This window comes from Notechis scutatus, chromosome 8, assembly GCF_049901735.1.
Source record: "Notechis scutatus isolate UNSWTSFEM ecotype Mainland chromosome 8, rNotScu1.2, whole genome shotgun sequence".
NCBI classification, from domain to species: domain Eukaryota; kingdom Metazoa; phylum Chordata; class Lepidosauria; order Squamata; family Elapidae; genus Notechis; species Notechis scutatus.
In genome coordinates, this window is record NC_142016.1 from 20,122,344 (window position 1) to 20,148,042 (window position 25,699).

A 25,699-nucleotide genomic window follows, 5' to 3' on the forward strand; every position below is an offset into this window, starting at 1 on the left:
TCGAGAAATTTTCACTTGCACACCATCACAAACAGGAAAAAGGACTGGAATTATTTTATACCGATCTCCTTGAAGGAAAACAAACTTTCTTAAGTCTCTAGGTTGGGATGGACTGAGCTCTCTCTTGCCTTTTCTTAAACCAGAATTTACCATTCTGCAGTCAATACTGAAAATAAAGCAAGAATGGGTAGGATTATAGAAGCTCTCATCCAAGGGTCTTCAAGCTTGGCAAGTTTAAGACTTGTGGAAATTCAACGCCAAGAATTCCTGAGCTAACATGACTGGAGGAGGAATTCTGGGAGTTGAAGTCCACAAGTCTTAAAGCTGTCAAGTTTGAAGACCCTTCTGCAGACCTGGTTGACTGGCTGGGGAATTCTGGGAGTTGAAGTCCACAACACCTTAAAAGTTGCCACGGATGCCTTAAAAAATGTTTTATTTGCCTTGTTAAAACTTATAAGTAATTTTTAGAAAGGAGGTTTTATACTTTTATGTCCTATGTTTTGTTTGTCTTCAAAAAATCAATAAAACTTGTTTAAAAAAAAAAAAAAGTTGCCACGGATGAGAAATGCTGTACTAGATGAAAACAAGGCTTTTCCAAAAGGTGTTGGGGTGTGGATGCCAGAGATTGAGTGAGAGGGAAGGTCTGTATTGTATATTTTATTATTTATGATGATGTGATTATATTTTGCCATCTTTGCAAGCCACCAGGAGTTTGTTTATAATTGCAGTAGGATCGAAATATGATTAATTAATCAATCCAGAGGTTATACACAATGGGATATAAATTGTGTACATAAATTTTAAAAAATCAGTAGTTATGTGATCTGACACTGTCATGCTATTTCCTGGTTTATTGGCGCACACGATGTGTTTTGTGAACACAGCACAATGTGTTTTGTGGAATTTAGCAACCTGAGGTTAACTTCTAAGCACCTTGATGAGTCTTTGTGCTGAATTTTGCAGCAATAAATCGGCATTCCAGAAGATTCCCCCTTCGCACACACTTCTGTTCAGCAGGGTTTTTCATGGCCCGAGTCTGTTTTATAGACTTTTGCCAGCTGATAGTAGTATATAACCCTGTTTAATCAGCCTGTTTATAGCTGTGTAGAGTTCCCCCAGGCCAGGAGCGGAGGTTCAACAAAACCGCAGAGAATAGTGAAGTCCCAAGTTTGCAGAGGCAAATGGTTTGCAGCAACAGTGCACTTGGGTCTTTGAAAATTTGGTCAAGGAGAAAGGATTTTAAAATAGATTGCAAGCGGTACAGGGAAAGTGCAAAAAACAACAACCAAACAATACAAAACTCCTTGGATTGACATCCGTTGGAGCAGAAGCCTTAGCCTTGTGTCTTTGAACAAGCGATTAAAAAAAAAACAGCTTTCTTCGCCACTGGGAATTTTTTTTTCCTGCTATTTGCCTAGTGCGAACACGGGGCTGCTGGCAGAGCGCTAGGAAAGCGATAAACATGCCACGAGCAATTTAATATCTTTAAAGGCTTGGGTGATCCCAAAATACTAGCCCATCATCCATGTGAGTTTGGCCAAAAAAATTGAGCTGCCCCAGCTCTGGTAAAATCCATCCTTGGGCCTGTCAATCAGCATCTGCTACAGGCAGATAACTCTATTGTCGTTCTGCATCGGATACATTTGGACCGTTTGGTGGTTATGGAGGCCAGAAGGTAATCCTGATTTATAGACAGCACAAAGAGTGTCTCGAAACGAAGGCAGGGATCGCACCATCCCCACGCCTCCTTGCCCCCCCAATCCTGCAGGTGCGGTTTAGTTTACTGTCATTGCACCTCTTACAACGAAATTACCATCTTCAGTGTACATTATGACTACGAAAATAAACACAAACACCCATCCTCCACATTCTATACAATTGAATTGAAAACCCCTGATATTGCATTAATCTTGCACTATACAGTAGAATTCAATAGAGTTGCTGCCCTGGGATAGAAGCTGTTTTATTTGTTTTGTTTTGTTTTTAATTTGAAGGGGGGTGGGGGTTGCTGGAGTGTGCATTCCAATTTTCACTGGCCAAGAGTTTGTGCAGTTTGGATCGCCAAGCGTCCTTTGCGAAATCCCGTTCCAGAGCTGTGAGGTCCACTTTGGCCCTCTCCCCGCCTTGGCCGTCCGGTGCCCTTCTCCAAACCCTCCGTCCTGGGGCTTGGCAAAATGATTGACAGCTCCACAGCTGACTTTTGAATACGCTCCTCCCCACCCTTCGGTTGTGACTTTCCAACAGGTTTTGCTGGTGCATAACTTGAATAGCTGAACTGCTTTTGTCCTGGCCCGCTGCCCCAAGGGGGAGGATTAGGTCTCCCTCCTGGGCCTTTGGTTCGCTGCTGCTCTTTCTTCCTTCCTTCCGCTACCTGGTGACACACACATACACACACACCTGCCTTCCGGCATCTCCAACAGAGGCCCTGCCTTTCCCTTGGCACTCGGGGTGGCGAGCTCTTATTCGATCTCCGTGTCCTTCTGTGCGTCAACCTCCTTCCCACCCCCCCGCCACCCCCTTGGAGCCAAGCTGGCATGGCTTGCTGGCACCCGGGCGTCCGTTTTCCTTCCAGCCTGACCATCTGCCTGCTTTCCCTGCTGGGTGAGTTTAGGAAAAGGGCTCCTCCTGGGTTTCTTCCTTTCCCTCCCTCCCCCCACCCCACCCCCGCCAGCTGGTCTGATCCTGCTGGCTTCTGACAGAATCTGAGCTGTGCTTGGGAAAGAAGCAAAGCCCCGTCCAATTCCTAAGGGGGGTATGAGGGTTGTTCACCTCCTCTTCACCCGGGTGGGAACAAGAATTGAAAGGCAGGGAAGGAGCAGCGTATTTAGGACAATGAGGATGAATTTGATCAAAGGAGGCTCTGCTGAAGGTGAGCTGTCTTTTAAGACTCACCTGTGCAAAGCATCACACACCTCCTACACCCTGCTCAAAAGAACCCTGGGAAAGATGAGGCTGTTGAGATCCAACAAATACTCCTCGTTTGTTTGTTTGTTTGTTTGTCTGTAAAACATATACAAGATGACAAGTATGAACAGGGTTAGGGTTAGGTTAGGGTTAGGGTTAGGTTAGGGTTACGGTTAGAGTTAGAGTTAGGTTAGGGTTAGGGTTAGGGTTGGGTTAGGTTAGGGTTAGGGTTAGGGTTAGGGTTGGGGTTAGGTTAGGGTTAAGGTTAGAGTTGGGTTTGGGTTTGGGTTATTGTTAGGGTGATGTTAGGGTTAGGGTTAGGGTTAGGGTTAAGGTTAGTACACTGAAAACCTCGGTTTAAAAGAACACTAAGAAAGGTTAGGGTTAGGTTAGGGTTAGGGTTAGGGTTAGGTTAGGGTTAGGGATAGGGATAGGATTAGGGTTAAGGTGGGATTTGAGATAGAGGATTAGGGTGAAAGTTAGGTTAGGGTTAAGGGGTAGGGTTAGGGGGGTAGGGTTAGGTTAGGGTTAGGGTTAGGGTTAGGGTTAGGGTTCGAGTTAGGTTAGGGTTAGGGTTAAGGTTAGAGTTTGGTTTGGGTTTGGGTTACTGTTAGGGTGATGCTGGGTTAGGGTTAGGGTTAAGGTTAGTACACTGAAAACCCCGGTTTAAATGAACACTAAGAAAGGTTAGGGTTAGGTTAGGGTTAGGGTTAGGTTAGGGTTAGGGTTAGGGTTCTAGTTAGGTTAGGGTTAGGGTTAATGTTAGAGTTGGGTTTGGGTTTGGGTTACTGTTAGGGTGATGTTAGGGTTAGGGTTAAGGTTAGTACACTGAAAACCCCGGTTTAAATGAACACCTAGTTCAGCATGTTGGCTGGGGAATTCTGGTAATTCTGAAAGCCACATTATCTTAAAGTTGCCAAGGTTGAGAAACACTGCCCTAATTAGACTATGGCTGGGAAATAACCAGGGTTGTAGGCTAGATTGGGGAAGTGAAAGAAACACTCCAGAAGGACACAATGGCAAAACCTTCTGTATTTTCCCAACAAAAGAAGGTGTACTTCTAATCATGGGTGGTTGAGTTCAACTCAAGGAAGATGTCATCTTTACCTTGACTTTTCAGATCTAGCCTGAATCTCATTAGGAAAAAGTAACCAATGTACATTGGAAAAAGAAAGCTGTTCATGCAATTGGTTTACTCCAAGCCCCAGCCTTTGGCTTAGTCATGTTGTGTGCATGTATCTCATTCAGTAAGTGAGCCATGACTTATCTCCTTGTCTCTGGGAACAAGGCAACCAACACTAATTTTTAAAAAGTTGCCTGATGGAACTTTTCACATTGAAAGCAATGTGAGGATAGTAATGGTGGCGCATGTGTGATTGTTTAAGACAGGGGTGGGGAACTATGGCTCCATTATTATTGTTATTGTTATTTATTGTTGGTGTTATTTATTGTTATTGCTGTTATTGTTGTTGTCATTGTCGTCGTCATTGAAAAAGAAAAGAAAAAGAAGCATCGACTTCTGACTCTCTCTATTGCAGTAGAATAAGGCATTAGCATCAAATCACAGCTTTTTGCTTTTCCATAATGGTATGAACAAGCCATTTCTATAAAGATCTATCAGTCTAATCTGTAAACCCCCAAGTCAGAGTTACATTCTTATCCACATCAAGCATGAAGTTCAGAAGCGGTTTCCATGTGGAAACAAAAGTACTTGTGTTCTTTTCTTTAATCAAAGTGGTCATTTTTGCCATTTCGGCCAACTCCATCAACTTCTGCAACCGTTCTTCCATGGTAGATATCAAAGTGTCCTTCCATTTTTATGCAAACAATAGTCTTGCTGCCGTCAACATATATAGTAACAAAGTTCCATTTTTTTTTCTCCAGTTCTTTTTCCATGAGACCCAAAAATGAACGATGGCCCCTTGATGACTTGTGGACTTCAACTGGCTGGCTCAGGAATTCTGGGAGTTGAAGTCCACAAGTCATTAAAGGACCCCATCATCCCTGGTCTAGGAATAGCATTTCTACCTGCTTATCTCTGCTCTTTTCTGTCTAGACTTTCCCACCTTCAGTTGTCACCTTTCTTTAGTGATGGATAGAAGCGAGTTGGTGGCCTCCTTAACAGCAACAGGACAGGCAGCCAGCCTTCTTCCATTCCTTCGTCCTAGCCAAAGTGTCCCCATGTTGATTTCTTCCTGTTAAGTTCAAATGAAGAAGTGTGTGTGGGAGGGGGGGAGAAACCTTTGCAATTAAAAGATAGCCACCTTTCGATCAATGCCTTCTTCAACCTGAGCCCAGCACAGGGGAACTTGGTTGTTCATCCCCCAACGACCCCGTCCTGCTAGATTTATGGCCTTCTCCCATCCCTACCCCCTCTCTCTTTCCCCTTAGGGGGCTGGCCCATCCATTAGAGTGTGTGGTAGCTGCTTGGCTCCCACTGAGCCAATTTTCATCCATCTTCTCCTGTCGTCTTCCCCCGCTGGCTCCCGGCTTTTCTCACACAGCTCCTGCTAATGCAGCCCCTGGCGTGTGGCCGATGCTGTTGTGCAGCTTTTAATTTACAAGGGCTCAGACCTGGAGGCCCTGCTGGCTTCAGGGTTTGTTTATATGGATGGCTCAAAGGAGCTGGAGATGGAAAAAAGAAGGGTCGGGATTAGGCTGGGTCCATCAATCGGAGGACGATTGCTTCTCCTTGGTGGTGCTGCAGACAGGCAATAAATGGACTTGCAAGAGAAAATGGAAGGAGGATGGGAGGACGCTATGGAGATGGGCTTCGTGGCATGGCAGGCCACATTTGACCTCACCCCTTTCCTAAGAGGTCTGTAGGGGGCATGCATAAGCGCACCAACGTGCCTACCGTCCCTGTCCTATTGTTTCTCTTATTCTTTTATTTTTCTTATATGTACCCATTTCATGTATTCACAACTATGTATACATTTATACTTATTATCTTGTAAACAATTGGCAAATCAAATAAATAAATAAATAAATTTTCAGCCAAACAGGGAGGAGGGAAGTGTCGATTTTGTCACTCTATGGCTCCCTAAGTTAAGGGAAGCCATAAAAAGCTTGGGATAACAGCATCACGCAATGCGGAACCATAAAAGTCTTAGTTTGACTGCTATTTTGTATTCTCAGGTAGGCTTAAAGGCCAGGAAAAGAGAAGAGAGACCGACCACCCTATGAACCTTCAAGTGTTCAACATTAGGCCTGTTCAGAAAATAGGTTCAAAGGATGTAGGGAAAGGAGTAGAGTTGTGCTCATCCATTGATGTCATTGTCTTAGTTGCCTATCCATTTTGACCTGTACTGGGTGGAAGATCTAATGCAGGAGAGTAGATGGCTAGCAGCAATGTTCTCATGAACTTGCATAAATCCTTCAGCTTCAGAGTCCTACTTCTTTGAGGTGCTCAGTCGATGGATCGTAAACGATTGAACTCATCTTGGATTTCCATCAGACATTCTGCCCCATATATATTTATGTGGGGATGAGGCCAGTCTATACATTTCATCACCTGTCCTTTAGATGTGTGGAGATGAATTTCAGGCAGGAGCTACACAGACGGTGGAATGAGATCAAGACCACTAAGGGTGCTGAAGACCACCCACCAGATTGTAGTGAGGTAGATGAGGTGCTGGGAGCAAAGTGATTTGATTTCATGGGTTAAGTTATGTTTTAGTACAATAGGTGTGAATTTGGCCAGACATGGCAAACATTAGAGCATTGAAATGACAAGATGTTATAGCAATAGCAATAGCACTTAGACTTATATACCACTTTATAGTGCTTTACAGCCCTCTCTAAGCGGTTTACAGAGTCAGCCTATTGCCCCCAACAATCTGGTTCCTCATTTTACCCACCTCGGAAGGATGGAAGGTTGAGTCAACCTTGAGCCTGGTGTGGTTTGAACTACCAAATTGTAGGCAGCTGGCTGCAGAAGTAGCTTGCAGTACTTCACTCTAACCACTGCGCCAGAGAGGCTCATATTATAATATATAATTATAGCTGTTCCCCCACCCCCTAAAAATCAGGAAGATCCATTTGAATTGCCTGTTGGCGGAGCAATCCCTGTCACAGGGAAATAATTCAATAAGCAAAGCGATTCAGTTCATTCTGAGGCAACTTCAGCTGTCAGATTTAATCCTTTTCCTTCCTAACATTCTCACTGTGCTAAGCCATGGTTAGTTGAATAAGCTACAACTTGTTGAGTTCACACAGCATATTAAGTGAAAACCAAACCAAGCATTTGAGTTGTGAAAAACATTTCAAAATCTCTTGAGCATGGTAGTAACTTGAGGTCGAAGTGAAGGGTTGATGGGGTTTTTTTATATCATTTTGGAAGGGTTCTTAAGGTCAAACAATGTCAATCTTAAACTGAAAACATTTCTAGAATGGCCGGCAAACCTGTTTCATTCTTAACATTCTTGTTTCCCAACCTGGCAAGGAGTGTTTTCACCTTCCACCCTTACAAAACACAGGATTGAGGAATAATTGAACTAGGACAATGAAACTAAAAGTTTACCTGGGGTGTATCTCACTCATGTTTGAAGTGTGTGTAAAAAAGTCTCAGGTGTGCCTGGAGGCATCCCTTTGATCCAGATAGTTCCAGCCATTAATTCTAAGTGGTCCTTCCATGCTGAAAACTGAGTCACTCCACCTCGATACCCAGAGACTTGATTTGGCAGGCTGCTTTGTTCAGTTATTTTTATTTATTAAAAATTACTAATTACATTTGTTTGCCACTCATCTCGCTGAAATGTGACCCCGGGCAACTTGTTAAAAAAGAATTTTAAAAATACAAAAATGCATACAATAAAAACAAAACTCTAAAAATACAAATTATCCACTTTAAAAGAGCCGTGGTGGCACAGTGGTTAGAATGCAGTATTGCAAGCTAACTTTACCCACTGCCAGGAGTTCGATCCTGACCGGCACAAAGTTGACTCAGCTTCCCATCCTTCCAAGGTGGGTAAAATGAGGACCCAAATAGTTTTGGGGCAATAGGCTGACTCTGTAAATTGCTTAGAGAGGGTTCTAAAGCACTTTGAAGCGCTATATAAGTCTAAGTGCTCTTGAGATAACTAAAAGAGGGGATGGCTTTAGTTTTTCATCTGTCCTCTAACTCAGGGGTGGGATTCAATTTTTTTTAACTACTGGTTCTGTGGGTGTGGCTTAGTTGGTGGGCGTGGCTTGGTGGTAATGTGACTGGCTGGGCGTGACCAACTCAACATCACTCACATCGAGGCACGCATCTCCTCGCCTGGCCTCTCATGACTGGGGATGCTGCAACAGTCGTAAGTGTGAAAAATGGCCATAAGTCACTTTTTTCAGTGCCATTGTAACTGAATGGTCACTCCACACAAGCAAAGTACTAGCAAAGGAGGGGAAAATAACCTCCAGAGAAGTTCCTGAGACAGGACGTCTAGTCCTGCCAAGAATGTAATAAGGGTTAACGGAGAAGCAGTTTCTGTAAGCAACACCAGAATGTTTCCTTCCTGCCTTCCTTACAGGATTAGACCAGTAATTTCTTCTAAAAACCGGTTCTCCGAACTGCTTAGAATGTTAACAACCAGTTCTAGCAAATAGGTGCGAACCTGTAGAATCCCACCCCTGCTCTAACTTCACGGAGGGCTCTGTCTAGCCTAGTGATGGCGAACCTATGACATGCATGCCAAAGGTGACATGCAATGACATTTCAGATGACACACTAACATTCACCAACATCTGAAAAACAATTCTGAAAAGCACATTGAGGGGTGGCTGCTGGGGGTTCGCAGGGGTTCGGGAGATCCTCTAGTTAAGATTCTGCATAGTTTGGAGAGCCCCCAAATCCCACTCCTGGCTGGCCCTGCCCACCCTGCCCTGCCCCTCCCAGGAGTCCCCGCGTGGTCCATTTTGGATGCAGGTAAGTGCAGGACACGCACGGAGGCTCAGGGAGGGCATAAAAAGGGCCTCCCGGAAGTTCGGGAAGACCTGAAACAGGCCCATTTTCGGCTTCCAGAGCCCGGGGAGGGCAAAAACACCCCCCCACCATGTTGCAGGAGACCAACTAGGCCATGCCCTCCATGGCCATGCCCACCCAGCAACCGGCCAGAGTCCCCTTTGCTGAATTTTTTGAAGCCCACCCCGGGTACATTTCCACAGTCATCCCACTCTCGTGTGACTTTCAGAAGCTGCAGAGACTGCGTGTGAATGGGGCGTACCCTTACGTGGCCTCCGAAACTTCCAGAATCTGTGCACAAGGACCATGCTCTTACACGGCCTTTTGGAGCTTCCAAAAACCACATAGCACCTGGTTTAAGCACTGGTTTAAGTTGGGTTCGGTGCTGTCTGCAAGATGAAGGGGGTTGTGCTTAGCAAAGAGTTGTTCTTCCATGTTTAAACTGGTCTGTGGCGGTGATGATGTGTCAGAGGAAGGGTTTTGGGTCTGTGAGATGTTCTCAGTCAAGATGGAGGTAAGCTGTTTTCAAGAGAACTGTCTACCGTATGACAAGTTCTCCAGATCTTAGTCCTCTGGCCTTTTTAATTAGTTACCAGGCAGAAGTCCTTCATGTCATCAAATGTGAGGTTCGGAAGATAACCTAAAGCATAATCTAATGCAGTATTTTTCCAAACTTAGTAACTTGAAACATGTAAACTTCAACTTCCGGAATTCCCCTGTCAGTATGATGGCCGGGGAATTCTGGGAATGCATATATCTTAATGTTGCCAGAAACATAGATCTAGTGCCCAGGGTAGGAATTTAATATTATAACACCGCTTACATTTGCTATGTACTGTAAGGATGTACTTGTCTGTTCTTCTTCATAAAAGAAACCGATTAAACTTTATCTTGATGCATGAAGGGATGTGGAGGTTTTTTCTTTTTGTGAGCTTATCTCTTAGGGGAAATAATCATAGAGGAATAGAATTGAAATGGCAATCCTTTATATTACTTATTACGAGATTCCAGTTTTCTTTTTCTAGTAAAATGCCATGGTGATGATGGGCCTGCCTTGTAAAAGTAAATTATTTAACAGAAGTTTAATTTATTTAAATGTATACAAATTTAAAACAGCTGTTGGCAAGCTTGGGGATTGAATTTTAATATCAGTGCTCATGACTATATAATGTTCATTACAACTAATTAGAAGAGAAAGCTGAGGCTACAAAAATGAGGGTAGAAGGTGGTGGAAAAAGAAACCTTTTTTTCATGTTTTGTTGTTGTTTGGCCACTTCAATTGAGTTCCCATGTTATGCTCAGCCTCAAACCAGCCTCATTCAGCCTAAGATCTTACAGAAAGGCAGTGTTTATTTGATCTGATTGATTATTAGTAACCTATGATTATCACTAAGTGTTGTATCTTATGATTCTTGATAAATGTATTTTTATATTTTTTTCTTATGTACACTGAGAGCCTATGCACCAAGGACAAATTCCTTGTGTGTCCAGTCACACTTGGCCAACAAAAAAATCTATTCTATCTTCCTTCTCTAGTTAAATTGAAGGTGGTAGTAAGGATTCTTAATTCTTATTTCAGTAAAGGGAAAGAAAGAAAGAAGGGAAGGAAAAAGAGAAGGGAGGGAGGGAGGAAGGATCCTATTTCCCTTTCTATTAACTATGGTAATTGGGCTTGGGAATGAAATAGATGGGAAAATATTGGATTAACAAATTCTAAAATCCTACTCATTTTCAAATCTGCACAGCCTAATGTTGTTAGTACGTTACACCCTGCTTTTTTCACAACTCTGTGAAACTGGCCATGTTTGGAAAAACAGAGGGCAAGTTGATTATACTTAAACAAGGTTTAAGGCCAACATTTTTAAGCCTGAGACTGCTGCAACACGATACCAAATCCAGCGAGTTTTAAATGTGACCACGGGCAGCAATATTTGAAGCTGTCTTCACAAGCTTAGTTATTTTGAAATAATGATGCCTGAATGTTGATGTTTGTACATGTTTTTAAAAAACTAGACATTTGGCAAGAGCCAGGTCATGTGGCTGATTATCCATTTTAAAAATATGTTATTTTGTGTGAACCTGTAACAGGGAAGTTATCTCTCTTCCACAGTCTTTAAGCAATCTTTATGGCCCATGGAATAGAATAGAATAGAATAGAATAGAATAGAATAGAATAGAATAGAATAGAATAGAATAGAATAGAATAGAATAGAATAGAATAGAATATCAGAGTTGGAAGGGACCTTGGAGGTCTTCTAGTCCAACCCCCTGCCTAGGCAGGAAACCCTATACTACTTCGGACAAATGGTTCTCCAACATCTTTTAAAAGACTTCCAGTGTTGGAACATTTTCAATTGCTGGAGGCAAGTTGTTCCACTGATTAATTGTTCTGTCAGGAAATTTCTCCTTAGTTCTAAGTTATTCTAAGGACAAAGATAATTGGTTAAGTGTCAGTGTAGAGAGTTGATGAGGAAAGTGGAAGGAATATAAGAAAGATTATGTGTTGATTTGCTTATTTACTTATTTATATTCACACGAACAGAAGCTACTGCTTGAGATAGCCACTTATTTAAATTGGCATTGCTTGGATTTACAGTTTGGACGCAGATGGAGGAAAATGTTTTTATGTCCGCTGCAAAAACTCCATGGTTGTTAGCAAGTTTTTTAAAAAGTAAATAACTGACCATTTGATTGAATAGAGTGAAGGCAGGAATGGCTTTATACCATAATGGGAAGATGATTAATACAAGGAAGAACTGATCCATCTAGCTGGGCTAAAGGGCTTCGTCTAGCTTCCTATCTTCCCAAAATTCTCAGTTTAATTTTCATTTAATTTTGATATTGCCTTTTGGAAGAGTTATTTCTCCCTCTGCAAGGGCTACCATATCTGAACTGCAAAAGTCTGAATAGCAATAGCACTTATATATATATCTGTGCTTTTACAGCCCTCTCTAAGTGGTTTACAGATTCAGCATATTGCCCCCAACAATCTGGGTCCTCATTTTACCGACCTGGAATGGATGGAAGGCTGCATCAACTTTGAGCCAGATCATACTTCAGAGTCCAGACAGTGAGCTGAGTTCGCCTGCAATATTGCATTCTAACCACTGCACCACCACAACTTTAAACACTACATTCAATCAAGGGCTACAGAAAACTCTCTGCTGCCCTCAAGTGGTCATGAAGATTTTTGCAGCCCAGATAAGGTCACTCCATCCATTGCAATGATTCATGTTTCCATTGATAGCAGAGAAAATGATATTGACTGCTTACTTGTTTTCTCTGTTTTCAGCCCCATTATTCCCTGTTCTGTCTTCCTTCCCTCTGGATGTGCTTGTTGGGAATTCTGTTTCTCTCCCCATTCCATTCTCTTTACCCTCTGCTCAAGTCCAAATTATTATCATCTGGGAAAGGAATGCAACCATCCTGGCAACAGGAAACCTGCGCCCTAATTTTACAGTGAAGGTAGATCACAGCTTCCAGTCTCAGTTCAGTGTGGACCCCGTGTATGGAAACCTCAATATTTCTGACCTGAGGACCGTGGATTCCGGCATCTATTCAGTGGAGATTTTCCCTCTGGGGGGTATTGTCCAGAAGGGAAACATCACTATTAAAGTTTATGGTGAGTTAGACCAAGTTTTAATACTATTGCTGTGAAGATGCTTTCCTTGATGCCACTAATATCTCAACAGCCCTATTAAAAAGGGAATTCCTGATCTTGGAAGCCAACTTTTCTGATTTATTTATCCTCTCTTTTTCATGTTTAGTCTGTCCAAATTTGGGAGCCAATAATTGTTAGTGTTGAACTTCAGTCCCCAACAGCTGTGGGTTGGCACACCAATAGTCATAGATTTGGGGAGCTGTAAGTCAGCTGTATTTTGAAGTCCATATTCTTCTCCCCAGTCATGTGCCAAAACATAGTCCTGGTTAACAAAACACATTTGTGTGTCCATGTAGCATCACATGCTACATCCAAACAAATGCACTAATCCAGGATATGATATGATGACCTAGGTTCACAAATATGCCAAGATAATTCTGGAATCCCACAGCGATCACAAATTACCTTATCCCATTTTAACCTTAATCTCCTTTTTCTGTGGGAACGCTCGTCCTAGGTTCTGGCCATCATGGTTTGCTGCTTGCCCTAGTGTTGACTTTTGTTGCACAAAGACATGCAAGAAAGATCTTATTGTCAAGATGGATCTTGACAGATAGAACACTGGGCTGCATCTAACAAAATGAAATTCAATGTAGAAAAAGTAAAGTCCTACACTTAGGCAAGAAAAACCAAAAGCACACATATAGACTGGGTGAAACCAGGCTCAATAGCAGTAACTGTGGAGAGGGATCTTGGAGTCCTAGTGGACAACCAGCTAAATATGAGCCAGCAGTGTGCAGCAGCCGCCAAAAAAGCTAATGCAATCCTAAATTGCATTAGATGGATACAGTCAAGATCAAGTGAGGTACTAATGCCACTCTATAAAGCCTTAGTAAGACCAAACCTAGAGTACTGCATCCAGTTTTGGTCACCACACTATAAAAAAAGATGTTGAGACTCTAGAAGTACAGAGAAGAGCAACCAGGGTGATTAGGGGACTGGAGGCTAAAATATATGGAGAATGGTTACAGGAACTGGGCCTGGCTAGTCTAGTGAAGAGAAGGACCAGGGGAGACATGATAGCAGTTTTCCAATATTTGAGGGGCTGCCACAGAGAGGAGGAAGGGGTCAAGCTATTTTCTAAAGCGCCTGTAGGCCAGACAATGAATAATGGATGGAAACTGATCAAGGAGAGATTCAACCTGGAAATAAGGAGAAACTTTCTGACAGTGAGAACAATCAACCAATGGAACAGAAGTTGCCCTCGGAAGTTGTGGGAATGCCACCACTTGAAACTTTCAAGAAGAGATTGGACTCCCATCTGTCAGAAATGGTGTAGGGTCTCCTGCTTGGGCAGGGGGTTGGACTAGATGACCTACAAGATCCCTTCCAACTCTGATTATCTGTTAATCTACTTCCATAGAAGCAGGTCACTTCATTAACTTGAAGGACATTTTTTGAGAGACCTTGCCTTGTTGTTGTTGTTGTTGTTGTTTTGCAAAATGCAATCGATCGCTCATACCTGTGTGTTTCCTTAGAGGAAGTGGGCAACATCTCTGTGGTCCCACCATCTGCAGAAGTGATAGAAGGAAACGGTTTAGTGGCTTTCAACTGCACTCCCGTCCATGGTTTTGTCTCCTGGACCAAGGATGGTCACCGCCTGGGTGATAATCCCCGTTATTTGCGTTCATCTGGTTACCTGCAAATTAGAGACCCTCTACGGACTGATGCTGGTGTCTACTCTTGTACCATCTCCAACCCTTTTGGCAATGCCACTGGCACTGCCAACCTGACTGTCTATTGTGAGTACACCCTTGACGTAACCAGTTTTACATGTTCTATTTTATAGGGCTGTAGAATTGTAAAGTTAAATGGACCATTTAAGCCAGTGACTATAATTCCTTGGCTGATGTCCCTGCTTGGACAAATCTCATGAATGGGAGCTGAACTTCAGGTTTTTTTAAAAAAATCTCACTGTTGCACAAATTTACCCTTAAAAAGTTTTTTTTCTTGACGTTCCATTGCTACTTGCCATGCAAAGGATTGGATGGAACAACTTTAGCTGTCCCTGAAGTTGGCATCTCCCATCTTTGAATGTTTTGGGAAAAAGGAAGTTCAATCCAAATGCAAACCAGAACAGATATTTCAAGCCTTGCAATCAACACTTTGTGTATCACAGGGAGTGGCCAAAAACACAGAAGATATGGCTCCTTTTCTATGAATAAATAGTTACTCCATCAAATTAAGTCGCTCCATCCATCAATAATGCCATAGCCTGGGTGTAATGCAGTGGTGGGATTTTTACTACTGGTTCTGTGGGTGTGGCTTGGTGGGTGTGGTGTGGCTTGGTGGGTGTGGTTTGGTGGGCGTAGCAGGGGAAAGATACTGTAAAATATCCATTCTCTCCCCACCCCACTAACCTGCTTTCCAGCTCCGTTCTCCTGTGCAGGGCAATCAAAGAAGACCCAGCCAATCAGCTGGGACTCGGGAGGCAGAGAATAGATGGGGTTGGCAGGGTCAATCGGAGGTGGTATTCCGAACTACTCAAAATTTCCACTACTGATTCTCCAGAACTGGTCAGAACCTGCTGAATACCATCTCTGGTGTAATGGTATGTGAGAATGACCTTGGGAGTAGGGAAGAAGAGATTGCCGCCTAGGGAATGGTCAGATAAGAGGCAGCACAGTCCAAGGCTAAATAGTAGGTGGGGCATAGATCAAAAGAAATCCTTCCTAATTTCTCAGGGGCAAAAGATATGGGAGGAGAATTGTTCAGACTTGCAAAGTTCCGTTAGTGTAACCTTACCCTAGAACCGAAGAAGCTTCTTGGATGAGAAGCTAAAATGTCTTCAGGCAAAAACAAAGAAAGTCCAATTACCTTTTGAAAAAAATCACATTTTGGGAGACTGAAAGTAGAATTCATAAAGTAGAATTTGGTCACCTGGTTGTTTTTCCTGTCAGATCCACACTGGGGTAACTAATGCCAGAAAGATAAACCACAGCCCTACAGGTGAGCCCGATAGGCTGTATCTAAACAAACAGTTATTGCACAATTACAGTTAATATTCTTTTGATTTCACCCAGATGGTCCCGAGACCCCAACAATTACCGTCTCGTCCTCTCAGGAGGATTCAAGCGCAGGGAGTTTTGTGCTGGTGAACAGCACTGTCAACCTCACATGTCTGGCACCCTCCAACCCCCCAGCAAAGATCTACTGGAATGTGGCTGACAATATGGACCGTGACGTCCCTTCCTCACCTGTTCTGCAGCTCCGCAGAGTGCAGCTGAATCAGGGAGGGGTGTATTCCTGCCTGGCTATCAATCAGAAGACGGAGCTACGCTTTCGTAATTCCCGCCGTATCAACGTTGTCCGTTAGTGAGCTTTGCCTTTATCTTTCTCCCCTATTGTGAGTAGGGTGTGTGCATCTGGAAGACATGAGCACATGGGGCAGTGATAGGATTCAATTTTTTTTTACTACCGGTTCTGTGGCTTGGTGGGTATGGTGTGGCTTGTTGGGTGTGGCTTGGTGGCGTGGGAGGGGAAGGATACTGCAAAATCCCCATTCCCTCCCCACGCCACTAATCTGCTTTCCAGCTCCGTTCTCCTGTGCAGGGCAACCAAAGAAGACCCAGCCGATCAGACGGGACTTGGGAAGCAGAGAATAGATGGGGTTGGCTGGGCCAGTCAGAGGCAGCATTTACCAGTTCTCCAAACTACTCAAACTTTCCGCTACAGGTTCTGCAGAACTGGTCAGAACCTGCTGAATACCACCTCTGGCCATGGAAGATATTCCTTTCTCTTCTCTTGGGATAAATGGTCGCCAAGGAAGGTGCAGGCCACTAAAGAGATGGTTGCATAATGCAAGAACGTAAATATGTACATTCTCCCTCCCTCCCTCTTTCTGTCTCTCACCCCACCCCCCACCCTCCACTCCTCTGCCATCGGGAATGAGACAACTCACCATGGCCAACTCATCATGGGACAACTTACTGCAGGATAGTTGAACAATTCTATTTAATTATTTAAAATAAAATAAAATAAATTTTAACTTTTGCCATTCACATTTCATTCTGCTCCTCCTTTGGCATCATTTCTTTAATGAGTGTACTCCCCCATTTCTTTGATATTAGTATAACTTTTGTCCTGCAGTGAGTTGGCTGTGGTGAGTTGTAGAGGAACACTATCCTCTCTATATGAAAAGAGCTCCAAAGTTCTGTTCTTTGACAGAATTCCGGTAACAAAGTTACAAATTAACAGAGTTGGAAGGGATCTTGTAGGTCATGCAATCCAACTCCCCGCTCCCCAACAGGAGACCCTACACCATTTCTGACCGATGGCAGTCCAGTCTCTTCTTGAAAGCTTCCAGTGATGAAGCTCCCACACCTTCTGAAGGCAACTTCTCTTCCATGGGTTGATTGTTCTCACTGTCAGAAAGTTTCTCCTTATTTCCAGGTGAAATCTCTCCTTGATCCCTTTCCATCCATTATTCCGTATGTGGCCTTCAGTTGCCTTGGAAAAGAGCTTGACCCCCCTGCTCTCTGTGGCAGCCCCTCAAATATTGGAACACTTGCTATCATGTGTCCCCTGGTCCTTTCCTTCATCGAATTGAATAGAACTGGAAGAAGGAAGAAGAGAGGAAAAGGGGAGGAAAAGGAGAAGATATAGTGTATTTTCAATGGCAGCACTTCCTTTAAAAACTAGGAGGATTTTGTGATGTAGTAAAGGGGCCAATTCAGAAAGTCTAGTTCCCAGAATGCCTTGAAGAGCTTTCAGGATTGTATGTATAAATCCACCATCCTTCAAGCCAGAGGTTCCCAAACTTGGCAACTTTAAGACTTGTGGACTTCAATTCCCAGAATTCTCCAGCCGGCTGGAGAATTCTGGGAGTTGAAGTCCACAAGTCTTAAAGTCGCCAAGTTTGGGGACCTCTGCTTTAAGCTCTTGGAGAAGAGGGTTACTGATGTTACCTTATATCATACCCCAAGTTACAAGATTTTTTACAAGACTACTACACGCAAACACACCCTTGAAATCCAAAATGCAGCTTGCTCCTCCTATATAACAGGAGTAGAGAACCTGTTTCAGGTTGGAAGCTGTATATTGAATAATCTATTGAATTACTAATCTTACTAGTTATGACTAAGGAGGAAGTTTGCCTGGAATCAAAGAAACAAGAGATAAAATTGTTTACTTTTCTCTCTCTGCCATCTTTACTTTCTCTCTCCGCCCTATGGTCAGCCAGACGAGAGAAATTCAAGGACCGAGTTGGCTGTTAGCAAAGACCTGTGGAAATTAAGCCCAGCATTGCAAACTGGGTTGATCCCTATTCAATGTGACTGCTTTAATGGATTTTTCTCCTGATCCAGCAGAGTTGCGCTATACTGCTGCCATTGGAACAGGAAAGTTAGCCCAGAACTCAGAATGACGCTCATATAAATTGCCACCCTGAAATGGGTTCTGAATTGGGGTGATTGCAGATGTGCTTTAGAAACATAAATGCGGTGCATTGTTAAGAAGAACGTCCCTGCACTTTTCTGGAAGATGTTGAGTTGGTTGGACTGGTAGGAAATATTAGAAATGCTGACTGTGAGTAACAGTGAGTTTCGGGAGGATAAAAGTTAAGTGGCGATTGAGTTACAGGAAAGAAAGTTGCGAGTTTCAAGAAATGAACCAGCTGAGCTGTTCATCTCAATCTGCACTTGAGATGGTGAAGAATTCCAGCCAAAGTGCCCTTCGCAGCCCTTCCTGGTTAACTTATTTTTTGCATCTCGCTCTGTCTTTTGTCTTGGAACACCAAAACCTTCACTCCAGAGGGGGTCTTCAGCAGGTTCTGACCAGTTCTGGAGAACCAGTAGTGGAAATTTTGAGTAGTTCAGAGAACCGGTAGAGGAAATTTTGAGTAGTTTGGAATACCACCTCTGACTGTCCCCGCTCCCATCTATTCTCTGCCTCCCGAGTCCCAGCTGATCGGCTGGGTCTCCTTTTGTTGCCCTGCACAAGAGTACGGAGCTGGAAAGCAGGTTAGTGGGGTGGGGAGGGAATGGGGATTTTGCAGCATCCTTCCCCTGCCATGCCCACCAAGCCACACCCACCAACCATGTCCACAGAGCCGGTAATAAAAAAAAATTGAATCCCACCACTCCTTCACTCCACCTTGGAACCCAGCATGGGTGGTCTGACTTGCAGATTCCTAATAAAGCCCACCCCTCTAATCAATTATTGGAATTGTTTTTTGAAAGTAAGGCATGTTGTGGTCCATAGAAAAGAAAGAGAGATGGAGAACACCAAGAGAAAAATAGCTCATAGGGCAGGTTGTTTACCACAGTTCCAATAGATGCATGTATCTGTACTTGCATACACGTCATGAGACAGGATATGTTGTGGTCATGTTTTTGGCTGTTTTAAGGGGCAGTGGAGATACCCCACCTTCCTCTCCCTCCCCCTTCCCAAAAAGGAAATTCTGGTTGAAGTAAGGAAGTGCAGAATGCACTTCCACTCATTAGCTTCTTTAGCGATGTTGCTAAAACATTCCCCCCACTTCTGGGACCCCTTCCTCTGATTAAAGAACATGGAGGGTCGTTCTGCTTTTTCCTTGGGGGATTGTAAGTGGAGGAGATTCTCAAAATATGGATGAGGAGAAGATACCTGGAAGGCATCCATCTTGCACAATAATCTAGATCAGGGGTGTCAAACTCCAGGCCCAGAGGGGCCGGATCTGGCCCACAGGGCAGTCGTGGAAACAGTGCAGGAGCAACCCAGCTGAGAATGAAGCTTGGGGCCACCACAGGCACTGCCCCGACACGAGTGACATCATGCTGGCCACGCCCACCCTGGTCGTGCCTGCCCCCCCCCCCGAGGTCAAACACAACCCTGAGGCGGCCCTCAATGAAATTGAGTTTGACACCCCTGATCTAGATTATTCCCACAATCCTCTGTAAATCAGATGTTTTTTTTTCCTTTTCCTTCCATTACTAAATACCCAGCGATTGGAACTCGCCTCCCCAATGGTTCAAACTCACGATCTTTGCCTGCCTTCCTCAATCCAACTTAAAGAAGGCTGCTTTATAGCGAAGGGATTACAGCAGGTTAGGCAGCAGCCCCCAAATATTATATAGCCAGACAGAGTCCATCCTGCCGGCATTTTGGAAAAATTAAGTGGTCTTCCTAGGAATTGCTCACAGCCTTTTCCTTCGGTCATGCCACGCCTGGTGCTTGACATGACAGGAGTGGTTCATACAAGTATATCAAGCTCTAGCATTTTGCCTGCATACTTTGCCTCTTTTTTTCTAATTTATTTTATTGATTGATTGATTTTATTTTATTTGTCAAATGGGAACAATAGGACAGGGACGGTAGGCACAAGGGTGCACTTATAGGAATTGGGCGAGGTCAATAGTGGATAGTTTGAGGTTAAAGGAGTGGAGGTTAGAGGATGTAACAAAAAAGAGTCAGGTATTGCATTCCAGGCATTGACCACTCTGTTACTGAAGTCGTACTTTCTGCAATCAAGTTTGGAGTGGTTTACATTGAGTTTGTATCTGTTGTGTGCTCTTGTATTGTTGCGGTTGAAGCTGAAGTAGCCATTGACTGGTAGGACATTGTAGCAGATAATTTTGTGTACTATGCTTAAGTCCAACCATAGAATGCGTAGTTCTAGGTTGTCCAAGCCCAAAATTTCAAGCCTGTTGCGAGCAGAGGAGAATAGTACTCTTCTCGTGAAATACTTCTGGACTCGCTCAATTGTATTAATGTCTGATATACAGTGTGGATTCAGAATGATGAGCTGTATTCAAGTATTGGTCTAGCAAAGGTTTTGTATGCCTTAGTTAGAAATTCAATATTACTGGAGGAGAAACTTTGTAAGATTAGGTTTACAACTCTTAATGCCTTTTTGGCAATGCTGTTACAGTGAGCTCTGGCGCTTAGGTCATTTGATATGAGTAATCCAATGTTAAGTCCAGAAAAGTGCATGCATGAATACTCATCCTCTTCTCTTTTTTTGATACTCCTCTCTAGAAGCTCCTTGGGGATCTCCTGGTTGTTCTGTGACTTCGGTGCAAAACGATTCTGCCTTACTTTTTGTCTGCTCCTGGACTGGAGGGTGGCCTGCTCCTAATCTCACTTTCCAGGGACTCCCTGGAGACGAGGAGGAAATTGGTGCCTCTAAATTACAGAGCTTGCTGGTCCCCCCCTTCCCTGCTGGGATCAGTGGTTCCAAAGTTACTTGTTTGGGTCATCATGTAACTGGGCAAGCCAACTGCACCTTGATTCCAGGTGAGCTGAAGAAAACAGCTGAGCTGATGTATTCCTGTCTAAAATGGCTGCTGGCTGTATCTGGGTGGTGGCAGAGGTGGTATATTCAGCAGGTTCTGACCAGTTCTGCAGAACTGGTAGCAGAAATTTTGAGTAGTTCGGAGAACCGGCAAATGCCACCTCTGACTGGCCCCGCCCCCATCTATTCTCTGCCTCCTGAGTCCCAGCTGATTGGCTGGGTCTTTTTTGGTTGCTCTGCACAGGAGAATGAAAAGCAGGAGCTGGAAAGCAGGTTAGTGGGGTGGGGAGGGAATGGAATGGAATTTTGCAGTATCCTTCCACTGCCACGCCCACCAAGCCACGCCCAGAGAACCAGTAGTAAAAAAAATTGACTACCAGTTGAGTAGTTCGGAAAACTGGGTGGTGGGATTGGAATACTAATACTAATCATTATTATTATTATTATTATTATTATTATTATTATTATTATTATTATTATTATTATTATTATTTGTCATTGTATGTATATACACAGTATACACATACAACAAAATTCACATAACACCCATGATGTTTTCTCAGGGTCTTAAAAGGCACTTAGAGAACAATCCATTTGAACCTACCAATGTGAGGTTGGGCCCCAACCTTCCTATCCTTTCGTAAGGGCCTAAAGACCAGTGGTGGGATTCAAATGTTTTTACTTCCAAGTTCTGTGGGTGTGGCTTGGTGGGTGTGGTGTGGCTTGGTGGGTGTGGCTTGGTGGGTGTGGCAGGGAAAGGATACTGCAAAATCCCATTCCCTCTCCAGCCCACTAACCTGCTTTCCAGCTCCGTTCTCCTATGCAGGGCAACAAAAGGAGACCCAGCCAATCAGCTGGGACTCAGGAGGCAGAGAAGAGATGGGGGTGGGGCCAGTCAGAGGTGGTATTTGCCGGTTCTCCAAACTACTCAAATTTTCCTTTTCCGGTTCTCTAGAACTGGTCAGGACCTGCTGAATACCACCTCTGCTAAGGACATGGCTCTACTGGTTGGCCTGGCTCCAATGTGGGAACAGCACAATGGAGGTGATTGATCAAGTCACAACAGATCTCACCTTCCCCCAATCTGTCTCCACTCTCCTCACGCGTCCTTAGATTTTAAAATCTTTGGTTTTAATTTATGTTTTAATGTAATATTTTTATATGACTATAAAACCTCCCAGAGTTACCTAATGTGGTAAGATGGGCAGCCAATATATTTTATAGCAAGAGCAGTTAGACTTAGGTATCACTTCATAATGCTTTACAGCCTCCTCTAAGCAGTTTTACAGAGTCAGCCTCTTGCCCCCCCAACAATCCTCATTTTACCCACCTTGGAATGATGGAAGGCTGAGTCATCCTTGAGCCAGTCAGAATTGAACTGCTGGCAGTTGGTACAATTAGCCTGGAAAACTGCATTCTAACTTCTGTGCCACTATGGATGGATAGACAGATGGATAGATAATGAATGAATGAATGAATGAATGATAGGTAAGTAGGTAGGTAGGTAGATAGGTAGGTAGGTAGATGATAGATAGATAGATAGATAGATAGATAGATAGATAGATAGATAGATAGATAGGATGGATGGATGGATGATAGATAGATAGATAGATAGATAGATAGATGATAGATAGTTAGATAGTTAGATGGTTAGATAGATAGGTAGGTAGATAGGTAGGTAGATAGGTAGGTAGATAGCCAGATAGATAGATAGAAATACATAAATAGAAGATAGATAGATAGATAGATAGATAGATAGATAGATAGATAGATAGATAGATAGATAGATAGATAGATGGATAGATAGATAGTAGATGATAGATAGATAGATAGATAGATAGATAGATAGATAGATAGATAGATGAGATATGGATGAGATAGATAGATAGATAGATAGATAGATAGATAGATAGATAGATAGATAGATAGATGATAAGATAGATAGATATAGATAGATAGATAGATAGATAGATAGATAGATAGATAGATAGATAGATAGATAGATAGATAGATAGATAGATAGATAGATGATAGATAGATAGATAGATAGATAGATAGATGATAGATAGATGATAGATAGATAGATGATGATAGATGATAGGTAGATAGATAGATAGATAGATAGATAGATAGATAGATAGATAGATAGATAGATGGATGGATGGATGGATGGATGGATGGATGGATGATGGATAGATAGATAGATAGATAGATGAGATGATGATATGGATGGATGGATGGATAGATAGATAGATAGATAGATAGATAGATAGATAGATAGATGGATGATAGATAGATAGATAGATAGATAGATAGATAGATAGATAGATAGATATAGATAGATAGATAGATAGATAGAAGATAGATAGATAGATAGATAGATAATAGATAGATAGATGGATGATAGGATGGATGATAGATGATAGATAGATAGATAGATAGATAGATAGATAGATAGATAGATAGATAGATAGATAGATAGATAGATAGATAGATAGATGATAGATAGATAGATAGATAGATAGATAGATAGATAGATGATAGATGATAGATAGATAGATATGATTGATAGATAGATAGATAGATAGATAGATAGATAGATAGATAGATAGATAGATAGATGATAGATAGATAGATAGATAGAGATAGATAGATAGATGATAGATAGGTAGGTAGGTAGGTAGGTAGGATAGGTAGGTAGGTAGATAGATGGATAGATAGAATGATAGGTAGATAGATAGATAGATAGATAGATAGATAGATAGATAGATAGATAGATAGATAGATAGATAGATAAACAAGCCCCTGATCTGAGGAAATTAGAGGTGTGATCCCCCATGCATCTGAAGTAATTAGTCCTTCATCCTGATCTAATTCAAAAAGTTGTGGTTATGAAGGGACAAATCCTCACATTTGTTGGCCTGAAAAACCTTGGAAGAAAATAAAGGCAAAAAGAGGCAAGGGACAATCGTAAAACAGAAAACCCCTTGAAACGAACCATTCCATAAAACAAAACAAACACCCCAGTCCCACTCTTCAGACGTGATCTAGCCTGCTAGGTGTGGATGCAACATTTAACTCCCCACGGTGTCACAATTCAGACGTTGAGACCATGTCTTTTTCATCTGTGTCTTTCTCTTCCTTTTCTCCAGAAGCCCCCTCGGGGGTTACATTGTCATTCCAGGCATCCAGTGACCCCAGAGGGGGAGTGACTATGCAGCTGCGTTGCCAGGGCACCTTCAATCCTGTGGAAATTGAATGGTTTAGAGATAAGCGCTCACTGATTCCTGCCGGAAGCCATTATAGGCTCAGTCCTGATCAAATGCATCTCACCATCTGGAATTTCACTGCTCCCCAGGATCTGGGAGATTACAGCACCGTCTGCTCCAATCCACTGGGAACACAACGAACTAACCTCACTATTATTGGTGAGCTATCCCCCCCGCACGAAGACAGACAGTACTAGAAAAAGTGATATTCAGTGGTGGGATTCAAAAATCTCTACTACCAGTTCTGGGGACGTGGCTTGGTGGGTGTGGCTTGGTGGACATGGCAGGGGAAGAATATTGCAAAATCCCCTTTCCCTCCTCACCCCACTAACCTGCTTTCCAGCTCCATTCTCCTGTGCAGGGCAACCAAAGAAGACCCAGCCGATCACCTGGGACTCTGTAGGCAGAAAATAGATGGGGTTGGCTGGGCCAGTCAGATGTGGTATTGGGCGATTCTCCAAACTACTCAAAATTTCCGCTGCCGGTTCTCCAGAACTGGTCAGAACCTGCTGAATGCCACCTCTGGTTATATTAGTACACATTGTGTTCGATTTATGACCACAATGGAGTCCTGAATTTCCATTTCTAAGCAAGGCAGTTGTTAAGCGAGTCGCGCCAGATTTTGCAACTGTTTTTTTTTTGGCCACGGTTGTTAAGCAAATCACTCCCGTGGTTAAGTGAATCATTTTTCAGTTGTTTCCCCCCCAATGACTTTGCTTGTCAAAGGTGGCTGGGAAAGTTACAAGACCCCAGGGATTGCTGCAACTGTCATAAATACACACCGGTTTGCCAAGCGTCTGAATTTTGATCACGTGACCATAGGGATGCTAAGAGGGTCATAAGTGCGAGGACCAGGCATCCCTTTTTTTCTAGGGGTGTTGTAACTTTGAATGGTTGCTGAACAAAGTTGTGGACTTATCTGTACTTATATGGAATATCACTTTAGTTGATGTCAAACTATAGTTCCTATCTTTCTCATCAAATCTATGGTTTTGAATAAGGCCCAAGGGGTGGGATTCTACCAGTTCAGACCAGTTCGGGTGAACTGAATGTTAAATTTACATCTGATTTGCCAAACCGGTAGTTGAACCAACTGGCTGGCCCTGCCCCCACCCCCTCCCAGGAGTCTCCACGTGGCCTGTTTTGGATATAGGTAAGTGCAGGGCATGCTCAGAGGCTCTGGAGCGTGAAAAATGGGCCAAACCAGAAGTTCTGGAAGTTTGGAAACAGGGCTGTTTCTGGCTTCTGGTGGCCTCGGGAGCCCGGGGGAGGCCATTTTCACCCTCCCAGAGGCCCAAGGGAAGCCTCCGGACCCTGGGGAAGGCACAAAAGCCCACCCCTGGAAGCTCTGCTAGGCCACACCCACCATGGCCACACCCACCCAGCAACCGGGCAGCGAACCAGTTGCTGGGATTTTTGGATCCCATCCCTGATAAGGCCCTAGTATTAAACTCTCTGCTCTCTGTTGTAAAGCAGGATGACAGGATAGGAAGGGATACTTGGGGGTGGGAGACAACAACCATAGTCAGGATGTTTAATTCTTGAAACGAGGCGTCTAGAATTAGACGTTGCATATGGGTGCAATGACAGTGAGTATGAATTCAGAACTAAAGTTGCCAGTTTGGGGTCTTCTCCAGTCTTCTCCTTGTTTTTTGGGAAGCTCAGCATGGAGCACAAAGGGGTTGCCCTCACAATTCATTTGCAAAGCGAGC

At 43.3% G+C, this 25,699-nt stretch overlaps 1 protein-coding gene across 3 annotated transcripts in view; it reads left to right on the forward strand.

Annotated features, from left to right (window-relative positions):
- Positions 1–2,360: 2,360 nt before the first annotated feature.
- Positions 2,361–25,699, forward strand: part of VSIG10L (V-set and immunoglobulin domain containing 10 like) — a 37,790-nt gene continuing 14,451 nt past the window's right edge. The window contains exons 1-6 of one of the 3 annotated variants that reach the window (XM_087971019.1): positions 2,361–2,601; positions 12,138–12,467; positions 13,985–14,248; positions 15,530–15,817; positions 20,463–20,720; positions 23,871–24,146. In XM_087971019.1, the coding sequence (XP_087827145.1) occupies positions 2,535–2,601; positions 12,138–12,467; positions 13,985–14,248; positions 15,530–15,817; positions 20,463–20,720; positions 23,871–24,146 (1,483 nt within the window). In that variant the 5' untranslated portion in view covers positions 2,361–2,534. The remainder of the gene's footprint in view (positions 2,602–12,137; positions 12,468–13,984; positions 14,249–15,529; positions 15,818–20,462; positions 20,721–23,870; positions 24,147–25,699) is intronic. The other 2 variants (XM_087971020.1, XM_087971021.1) reach the window with 2 other exon arrangements.